At 40.7% G+C, this 10,860-nt stretch overlaps 1 protein-coding gene across 1 annotated transcript; it reads left to right on the top strand.

Annotated features, from left to right (window-relative positions):
* The first annotated feature begins 4,569 nt into the window (after positions 1-4,569).
* Positions 4,570-9,190, top strand: LSM8 (LSM8 homolog, U6 small nuclear RNA associated). The gene is made up of 4 exons (XM_015853520.2): positions 4,570-4,702; positions 5,061-5,101; positions 6,014-6,141; positions 8,932-9,190. Exons 1-4 carry the CDS (start codon positions 4,672-4,674, stop codon positions 9,020-9,022), a joined length of 291 nt encoding a protein of 96 aa, XP_015709006.1. The 5' UTR covers positions 4,570-4,671; the 3' UTR covers positions 9,023-9,190.
* Positions 9,191-10,860: the final 1,670 nt, after the last annotated feature.

The following is a 10,860-nucleotide window of genomic DNA, read 5'->3' as shown; positions in this document are numbered from 1 at the left end:
GGTGTTATTTATAATATCAATATTTTAAAAATTACCTAATTTCTATTTGCAGTTCCACCACTGACTTTAGAAGAAATTCTGCAGTTTCAGTGATGTGCCATTTCTATGTGATTCAGCTTACACATTTAGTAATTGATTGGAGTAATGCTTTACCAATCATTCTGAGATATGGCAATACTTCAGATGTGCAGAATACTTTTAGTCCCCATGTAAGTGAAACATGTAAGTCCAGAGAAACATTAGTAGTAGCAGCCTTTCTAGCATTAGTTGAATAAAATATTAACAAGTCAGGGTTGTATCTGGAAATTTGATGCCTTCAGGATGCTTTCAATATTCAATGACATACATACTTTTGCCAATGACTATAAAGGGAAGGAGTGCTGATGAATGACATTTCACCCACTCTTCTTGCTATTCAATTAGATGTGGCTGATACATTAAGTGGTTTTCAGCAAGAACATAAGGGACCAGCAGGAATAGCTTTCAACAGCATTAATCAATAATGCAATAGCACAGTGGTTGATAATGAAAAGGCAGCAGTTACCAATGGATAGCACTGTGCTCTCTGTGACACAGCTCTTCTATCAGGTGCAGTGCTGACGAGTGGTGGTATCTCTTCCACATCCCAGCTAGCAATGCATGGACTCTAACACAAGGACATGTCTGAGGGCCTTTTATGCTTTTCCTCACTGCTTCTCAAGCACTGTTAACTTGCAAAACTAACTCAAACAATCAGACATTAGATATACTCACTCAAGTGCCCCAGAAATTTTGGAGCAACACATCACTCCAGAGTGGCCTCAAACACATGATCACAGTAATCCATGAACAACTCTATCAGAGCCTAAAAGGAAACAACAACAACAGTGAACAGAAGACAACTTCTTGCTGTAAAGGAAATCTGTTTCAAACAAAAAGCTTTACCTCTGTAAAGGCTTTTCAGACAAGGGATATATCTTGTCACGTCCCAAAGCCCTGTTGTTTCTGTGTGTGAGCATATGTGTATGTGCACCTGTCTTTAGTTTTCAAAAGTGTCTTCTTCTGCCCGCCATTCTTGCCCCACCATTTTCTGGAGCTGAAATCCTCCCTCTCTTCCAGATCTCCTTGTGCTGGCTGCAGCCCAGGGTAAAAAATGTGCAGGAATCCTATTCACAACAAAAGGCCTGACACTATGCCCAACACTGATGCCAGCTGACTGGCCTCAATATCTGAACACTAAGCTAAAAAAGACTCATAACTATACAAAATCTTGATGCCAGCAGAAACAATGAGTAGAGGATGTGAAGAGAATACCTGAAAGTACTGCATGAAAGCACTAGCACTGTGTCCACTAGAACAAAGATGCCGGCCACCATTACCAAAGAGATTTTGGGGGTTGTATGAGAAAATATCCAGCTCTGGAGCAGTAGTTTGCAAAGTCCTAAGCTAGAAATGATGACAAAACAGACAGCCCTCTTCAAGGCTGTGAAGATAGTATAGCATCTGCCATCCTCATGTGCCACATCTTTTCACTGCTGTTGGTGCAATTGGCTGCTTGTGTTTGAGCTTTGCCTTTCAGAGCACAGTCTAGTGGTTAAAAAATAGCTTCCTCCACACCCTTTGTTCTTATGTCTTTTGTTAGATAAAACACAGTTCAGTGCCTGTTAAAGGAACGGCAGCTTCTCCTATTTATCCTCCTTTTCTGTTGATCGTTTTTCATTTACATGTTTCTAACAAGAAGGATTTCAGCACCTGTTCTGTGCAACATCAAATTCACACAATGTTCTTTCTCCACTTCCATAATTCCTTTAAAGGTGCTGGCACCAGAAGACTGCTCTGTGGTACAGTGAATAACCTTACTTCACAAAATAATGATACCATCTAAGTTACAAAGCAGAATTATACTGAATTTTTGGTCCAATCTACATTATATCTGGCATTAGACAGTGTGTAAGGCATGCTGAACATGGAACAAGAAGTAGAATGGGGTCAAACAGGCCTCACCACAGGGAGTGTTATGATAAAGACCCTTAAACTTAAACCTAGAAGATCTAGTAATCTTAACAGAGGCTAAGGATTAAGATCAGTGCTTTTACAAGAAGATGAATTATACTTTGAGAAGGAGGGAATCTATCAGAATGAAAAGCCTGAGCAATTTAGCAAATGCAATTTCAGCTACGACTGTAAAAATGATGAACTTGACATGCTGGTAAATGTCAGTTACTTGAAGCATATTACTCATCTTATGTACAACAGCATTGTCTTAGTACTTTGCTTGGAGCAGATGAAAACAACAGTCTCCTTGCTCTGTAATTCTGTAGCTGTAGGTACATGACCTATTAGCAATCAATTTTTTTCTACCAATAGTTCACAACATCCCCTGAAATTACCATCTAAATGGAAAATAGTACTGATTTTCTACAGATGTTTTCAGCTTCTTCAGGGGGAAAAAAAGGAAAAGAAAAAGCAGATAAGAGTTTGTTTTCTTGCAAACAGAAACATGCACTGTTATTTTTCATGCTAGCATATTAAGTGGGGATGCTGTAAAGTCATAAAGACTGGTATCGTATTTTTCTGATAGCAAAAATGGCTGGAAAAATACACACTTTGTAACATAAAGGAGATCTGAGTAAAATTAGGTTCTTTTCTAACATTTCCTCTGGGAGCAGCAGTTGTTATCACAACAAACAAAATTTATATCGGGTGCTGGCTAACTGTTTATAAGAATAAATTAAAAGCACTTTGGGACTGCTCATGTGACAGGTTTGCTTCTGATGCATTGCAACTTACATTCTGAGTCTACTGGCAATTTTCAGGCTGCGATCCTTTTATAATGTTTTCCAGTTGTCTTGTTGCAAAAACCTGCCATTTGATATAACAGTATACAACATGAAGCATGTCTTCACTTAGATCACAGCTAGTCATGCATGAGGTAAGCAAGATCATTCTAGTTTTCCCCGGCCAACAGCTATAATGTGTCCTTGCACTCCTGATGTTGTATCCCCAGTGTTTCTACAGACTCAGAGGAACAAAGCCAAGGTGAAGGGATGTCTCTGTTTATCCTGAAGACACAAGTGGGCATCAATCATGTTTAGTCAGCCTGGGTTTGTATAAACTAAAGAAGAACTAAAGGGTTAGGCCAGGGACGTTCTGGGAATGTAGATAAAAATCAAACACATTTGAATCTTTGAGTCCCAGAATGCATGAGAAAGGCTGTAAGATGTATTAAGTAATTACATGTATGAGATCTGGGGATGCTTAGTTTTCTTCTGCAGGATGTGCTGTCTGCTTCCTCTTCTCCAGCATGCACCACTCCATTATTTCCAGCCTCATGTGCAATTTTTTCTGGCTGCAATTAGTACTGAGCAGATGGACAGATGTTGCCAATTTGGGAGGATTTTTTACAAGGAATTTCTTCAATCTCCTCACAGTCTGAGCATTACATTAGAGGTTCAGCTTTCAAGGAAGAGTAGGTGTTGTACCTTTCTCCACCAGATCTGACAAGGTTTGAGCTCGGTAGAGTGGTACTGGGCGGGCCTTTCACCCCCCGACGACTCCACAAAGCCATTTCAGCCTTTAGCATGGCTAGGTCTATAAAACATACCTATTTCTTGATAACTAAGGAGAGCAAAGCCACCAGAAGCTGTTGTGTTTGAGGAAATGTAAAAGAGATAAACAATACACAGCAGCAACAGATCATCCACTCATCTGTTCTGCAAGCTCGAGGCTAGATAGCAAGTTTACAGACAGTAACTGCTTGCAAATACACCCTACAAGTATCACTGCAGGCTTTCCTTCCTGCCCTGGCAGAATATGAGGAAGCAGGAAAATAAGCAGAGACACCCCAGGGCACAATTAGTTAGATATATTTTCTGTGGAAAGCATAAAATACAGTAATCACTACAGAAACCTTAAAGTATATAGACTCAATTGCAGAAAAAGGTTTAATTACAGGAGTAAATGTTATTACCAAGTGATAAGCTAGACAAGGACAAGCCTTGTTACAAAGATGCCTTGTTTCTTCAACTACATGAGAGCATAATCACAGAATCACAGAATGACCCGGGTTGGAAGGGACCTCAAGGATCATGTAGTTCAAACCCCCCTGCCTGGCAGGGCCACCAAACATACACCTTTACTAGATCAGGTTGCCCAGGGCCCCGTCCAACCTGGTCTTGAACACCTCCAAGGACGGGGCATCCACAACCTCCCTGGGCAGCCTGTTCAAGGGCCTAACCACTCTCCTAGTGAAGAACTTCCCCCTAACATCCAACCTAAATCTTCCCTCTTTCAACTTAAAACCATTTCCCCGTGTCCTGCTATCATCAGCCCTTTAGTGACACGCTAAGACACAGGTACCGAATTCCTACACCTAAAATCAGGACTCAAAGGATCGGAACCAGTGAGAGAAAACAGATGCTCAAGGCTGCTTATTCACAGCATCTGGGTTTCTGTTCTATGAGAACTCGTAATACAACCAGAGGCCACGACTTCCCTCTGCTGGACAAGCACTTAAACCACAGTTTCACCGCACTTGGTACATCCTGCTCACCCCTCCTCCCTTTGAAGCCCAGTCCCGCCCTCGTGCTGGGGTGGTGTGGCTGCTCAGACGGACGAGCGTCATCGGAGCGCGACGGAAGCGGGGCCGGGAACGGCGTTACCGCTGTGAGGAGAAGCGCGGGAGCCGCCGCCATGACGTCGGCCCTGGAGAACTACATCAACCGTATCCTGCTGCCGAGTGGATGGGCTGCGGGTGGCAGAGAGAGGGCGGGCTGGGTGCGAGTGGTGAGGCCCTGGAACAGGCTGCCCAGGGAGGTTGTGGATGCCCCGTCCTTGGAGGTGTTCGAGACCAGGTTGGACGGGGCCCTGGGCAACCTGATCTAGTAAAGGTGTATGTTTGGTGGCCCTGCCAGGCAGGGGGGTTGGAACTACATGATCCTTGAGGTCCCTTCCAACCCGGGTCATTCTGTGATTCTGTAATTAATTCTGACTCTTGAGCTTATTACACGTGCATGTTACAGAGAATGTTAATGATTCTATTTCAGATATCTCTTATTGCTTCCTTAATGAACTCTTGTCAGGTACTGTCGCAGTAATAACTTCTGATGGAAGAATGATTGTGGTGAGACATTTATTTTGGGGGGCAAAGCAGGGTCTCAGGACACTTTGCAGTTTCTTGGGAGAACAGACAATTTCACAACAAAGTCCTTCCTTCTCTTGCCATTTCCCCAGCTTTTATGGCTGAGCATAACGTCATGTGGTGTGGGATACACTGTGTTCAGTTTGGTTCAATGCTGTGTTCCCTCTTGTGCCTTGCTGCCCCCAGTCTGCTGGCGTTAGGTGGCTTGGATGCTGCCTTGGTGTGATGTTGGTGCTGCTCAGCCACAGCCAGAGCACTGAGGTGCTATTGGCACTGTCACAGTGCCAGGTGCAGAGCACAGCCCTGTGTGGAAGGTTAACCTCCTGCTGTGAGGAAGGTTAACTCCAGCCTAGCCATGCCCAGAATCTAACTGTTCTGTTCATTGACCTTATTTTTAATGTTGAATCTCTGGAGGTTTTGGGGTTGTGGATGCCCCATTCCTGGAGACATTCAAGGCCAGGTTGGATGTGGCTTTGGGTAACCTGGTCTAGAGGTTGGCAACCCTGCACGTAGCAGGGGAGTTGAAACTGGGTGATCATTGCGGTCCTTTCCAACCCAGGCCATTCTATGACTATGAAATTTCCATACAAGGAAGACTAAAAGTTGTACAGTCAGCTGTCTAGAGGAAGGAAATAAAACTTCATCTCTTGTACCAAATAGTGTAGCTTTTAGTATGAGCACTGTATACTTTTTGCTTGAATTGATTACCATTTTCAAAGTTTTCTTCTCCAGCTGTTTGTGTTTAAGACTGACATTAGAACCTAAAAAGAGCATCTGTTCTCTAGTATCTTAATATTGCCACTTTGCTGTTTAAGGTATTGGTGAGAGTGAAGATATAAATTTAAAAGGCAATTAACAAACTTTATTATTGTGTGCTTATCTTTTTCCCCTCAGGGAACCCTCAAAGGTTTTGATCAGACCATTAACTTGATTTTGGATGAAAGCCATGAACGAGTGTTCAGTTCTTCACAAGGAGTTGAGCAAGTAGTGCTGGGATTGTACATCGTAAGGGGTGATAATGTGTAAGTAGAGCATGTTTTTGTTTAAACCAATAAAAAATTTCACTGTGTGCATATATAATATATATATATATTTATATGCATGTGCAGTCATGCATCTTATATCTTCCTATCTATGGATAGCTCTGCTAGAGCTATTAAAGGTGAGACATATGAAGTATCAAGTAACTATGCTTCTCTTGCAAAAGTGATTGCATTGTATTGTTATGATATTGTTGGTCTAGAATACCTGAGTTGTAAATTAACCAGGTCACACAATGATAACAATGTGAAGAAAGGTCAGTATGAAACGCAGCATTTTTCTTCTTTAAGTCTAGGCATTGTGTAGATGTACTTTATTCCAGTCTGTGTATGGCAGAATCTGTTAACAGATGAAGAGAGAAAAGAATGTACATATAATAAGACAGAGATAATGTGCAACAAATTAGCAATCCGGTACACAAAGTTAACTTTTAATAGGATTTATTTAGGGACATTAAGGGAGAATTAAGATAAGCATTAGAGGAAAAGGGAATGCTTCATATTTAAAAAAAAAATGCTCTGAGTTTTAGGCTTGACAGTATAGCAACTGATAGTTAAAACTGATGTAGCAGCAGATTGAGGGGGTAAATTGACATTTGATGTCAAATGCCATGATGCAATGAGCAGAAAAGCTCATTAAATGCAGAGCTGATGATATGGGGAGGCTGTGAGAGCGGTGGAAAGAACCTCCAGTAAATGGGCCTGCCAGGAAGATGAATTTTGCAGCAGCATTCTGAAAACATATATATGTGTATACACACACACACACACACACACACACACACATATATACCAGGAAAAAATATATATGTATTATTTTTATATATTATTATGATTTATATATGCATTTATATATGTATATTCTGTTCTTGCCAGCACAGGTAAGAATTTTTATTTCCAGTTCCAAGGGATATTCATGGGAAGTCACTTTTGACTTTACCCTTATAATAAAAAAAGCTCAGAGGGGGAAGGTTTAGATTGGATGTCAGGTGAAGCTCTTTACCAAGAGAGTGGTGAGGCACTGGAACAGGCCAGAAAGGCTGTGGATGCCCCATCCCTGGAGGTTTTCAAGGCCAGGTTGGATGTGCCCCTGGGCAGCCTGGTCTAATACCAGATCTGAAGGTTGGTGGTCCTGCCCATGGATCAACAAGGAACTTGTTGGTCCATGGGGGTCCCTTCCAGCTCAAGCTGTTCTTTGATTCTATGAAAACACATTAAAAAAATTGACAAACAAGCCAAGGTAGCAAAGAAGTCAAATCTTTCTTCTTACTACTTGATTTCTTTTTTCACTATATCAAGCTGCCGTGTTATTCAAATATACTATACAATATTATATACAATATAATATTTTGTAGAAAAAAGAAAATCTCTCTATATATTTGTATACTTAACACATACAGAAATACGTTTATTAGAAGGAATATTTCTTTATTCCTGCAAATATTAACACACTGATGTTTGCTGTTTGTATGAAAGAGGAGAAACTTTAGCTTCACAAAAGGAGACTCTGAGGAGGTAGGGAAGCTATTGAAAAATGAACAGTCAAGGGATAAAGTGGTTTCAGGCATTGCAGTGTGGATAAGTGCGCACACTAGAGGCTTGCAGTGAGTATGTACCATCAATCAGAAAAACGCAGCACATTTCAAAAGCAAGTGGAGACATTTTAAGTGAGAAGGACTGTTGAATTGGGAAAAATAGGAAATGTATTTCTGCTAGATAGTTACGTGTCTTTAAAAAAACAAATGACTTAATAATAACAATAGTAATAGCAATAACATCTTAAATGCACGTGTTTTTGCTATGATGCAGACTTCAAAAGTGGCAGATTTTATTTCATAGAATCACAAGGTTGGAAAGGACCTACAAGATGATCTAGTCCAGCTGTCCTCCCTTTACCATACCTACAGGAAACCACTAAACCATATCTCCTAGCTCCATATCCAGATGCTTTCTTTTATATCTAGGAGAATGAGATCTGATGGAAAATCTGTATTTGATGGCGTGACATTTATGCTCTGATACTACAGCCAGTTTTTAATCTAAGGAAATGTTTTAAATTGAGAAGTTCTTGTTGGATAAAAAAGCTGTTAATAGTGATGTTGATCCAGCATCAGGTTTTCTTCACCCAAGAATTCTAAAGGGATTCAAATATGAAATTAGCATTCATGCTATCAGTACTTGAACGTTCAGCTGAGAAACACAGTTTGTGTTGTCTGAGTTGCCAACATGCTGAAGATCAAGTCAGTGATAGCACTGAGAAAGCCGCTTGGCATTCTGATCTGCTCATCATCATGGGAATCTTGCTACCCTTGTGGAGATGTCTTACTTTTGAACTCAGTCCTGTCCTGTTTCTGTCTAGTTCTTCGTAAATACTGATGCATCAGGAAGGAGAAATACTAGGGATTACTAGGAAGAACAATAGAACAGCAGGCATCATTGTGTCATTGCGTAAATACCTGGTATGCCTTGAATTTCAGAGGGTTGCAGTAGGAAAATGCACAATGAGCAGAAGTTAGAATAACGAGAGGTATGAAATGTTATATGTCAAGGAAAACCTGAATAGACAAAGGCTTCTCAGTGTGGAAAAGGCACAGCTGTAGAGTCAGCTGATTGCTGAAATGGTACAATGAGGTGGGAGAATACCACGAGAATTTGGCATTTAAGTGATAGAGCTCTACAGTTAAATTTAAGCAATAAAAACAAAACTAAGTCTTCACTTTCTAGGTTTGCATCAGAGGATTTTAACAATTGGTAACTTGTTTTTTATTACAGTGCTGTCATTGGTGAGATCGATGAAGAGACAGATTCAGCTCTTGACTTAGGGAATATTCGAGCAGAACCCTTAGGTTCAGTTGTGCATTGAAAAGAAGAGAATGCACAAGGACTTTGTAAATCTTTGGTTGTACAGACCTATTTAACAATGTTCAACAGTTTTTACAAATTGTGCGTAACTTGTCTAGTCACCAGTTTTTTTATTATGAATATGTTGTAGTTTCGCTTGTAAATTAAAGTTTCTACATTTTACTAAGTATGTTTTTGTTGGATTTACTTTGGACATTTCATGCTGTGTAATTTCACTATGAATAATGGGAAACTCAAGCAATATCAGGACAGGGGGCTCTGGTATAGAGTTCAAAGAAGGTAATGCATCTCTATTCACAGGCTGACATAGATGTAGGTGCTAGAGCATTCTTGGAGAAGCTGAGAAAGGTGATTTCAGACTCTTTCAGAAAAGACTGCTGACAAAAACTGGCAGCACAAAGCCCTATTAGGTTGATAGGCTGTGCATTGTTGAACTGACTCTTCTTCAACAAGGTAGGCAAAGGATGGTCTGCTCACGGGTCTGGTTAGAATTTCAGACTGCAATTCAGTGCTGCCAGGAGGGAGACTACTCAGAAGCAAAGTTCTGTGTGACAGCTTAAACTGTCAGCTGTGAAGTTTGGTTACCTACACATGTAGACAGCAGCAATGTTAAGATTATTTTTTACTTTTGGATTGCATTCAAATTTTCTGTTTCAACAGCAGATTTTATTTCAGTTTTGATGCCATTGGTTTTGGTCTGGATTTGACCAAAGACTGTGCTGGTTACACTGGTGAAGAAATCGGAGAGAGAAGAACTGGTAACAAAGGGGTTCTTTAAATCAAACAGAAGGCCCACTACCCTTCTAAAAACTACAAAGGTGAAATCATAGCCTAATAAAGTTACACTCTACAGTGGATTGTTAGGTCTTAATTAGAGCTTAATTTTGAGAGAAGTTTCATTCTCAGATGTTGGAAGAAGTCTGGGAGAGGAAAAAGGGAACCACAAGCCGTTATTGTTTTGGACAGGGCTGTGCCAGTTGCTGTGTGCCATTTGGCTGGCTGCTAAGATTCCTGTGGTTTCCCACTCTGTACGGATGTAGAAAAGAAAGTGTTTCCTAGGAGATAAGTGGTAATTTCTGCAAAAGAAGTCCTTTCTCTCACTGAAGGAAAGAAAAAAGTACTCAACAAAGAAGAACAATTCTCAGGCTTGAAGGTACTCTCAGTACGGACTGCTGGTCTTAAGACTGTCAGATGGTTCCTCAGTACATGGAGAGTCCTACTGAAATACATATAAGGTGTCAGTTCACAGTGTTCTTGAAAAGCGGCTTTTCCTGCCAAGAGCCAAAATCATGAGTATGATAAATAACAAGAAACTGAGTAAAATTCAATGTGTCCTTGCAAATTAGCAAACTGATTTTACAAAAATGAGCAGGGCAGAGAAAGATGATGTTGAGGACAAAAGGAAGTAACACTGAATTGGAGGTAATCGTCATAATCCACTACGTTTCCTGTGTTGCCTGATGTTGGTCGCTTCCTCCTTTTGTTTATTTAAAAGACATCTTGGAGTTAAGGGACAAATCTTGGCTAACACTGGAAAAGGATGTCTCCAGTGAAAGGACTGAGCTGGCTTATAAAAAGATGTGTTGAATTCATTTGGTGTGCTCTTTGACTACAAAGATGGCTTTTGTTTTGCTTCAAGCACACCAAATGAATCCGTGTGCAGAGCCTCCGTGTCCACACGTCTGCAAAATTCTTCAAACATTAGTTGGTCAACCCATAGGTTGAAGGAATGTGGATTCTGTTTTGAGGACTTAGTCTGATAAGGGAGGCTTTCTGTCCAGCTCATCCCTTGCTATCAGCTACAGCCTGTTATCCTTAGGCCTTGGACTTGGTGAGTAT

The sequence above is a fragment of the Coturnix japonica genome, chromosome 1, assembly GCF_001577835.2.
Source record: "Coturnix japonica isolate 7356 chromosome 1, Coturnix japonica 2.1, whole genome shotgun sequence".
Classification (NCBI taxonomy): Eukaryota; Metazoa; Chordata; class Aves; order Galliformes; family Phasianidae; genus Coturnix; species Coturnix japonica.
Note: the sequence above shows the minus strand (reverse complement) of the source record. Positions and strands in the feature narration are given on the sequence as shown.

Coding starts and splice junctions, on each gene's coding strand:
- LSM8 (XM_015853520.2), top strand. CDS start 4,672: ATGACGTCGGCCCTGGAGAACTACATCAACC. Junction 4,703..5,060: donor CCTGGAGAACTACATCAACC/GTATCCTGCTGC, acceptor AACTCTTGTCAG/GTACTGTCGCAGTAATAACT. Junction 6,142..8,931: donor ATCGTAAGGGGTGATAATGT/GTAAGTAGAGCA, acceptor TTTTTATTACAG/TGCTGTCATTGGTGAGATCG.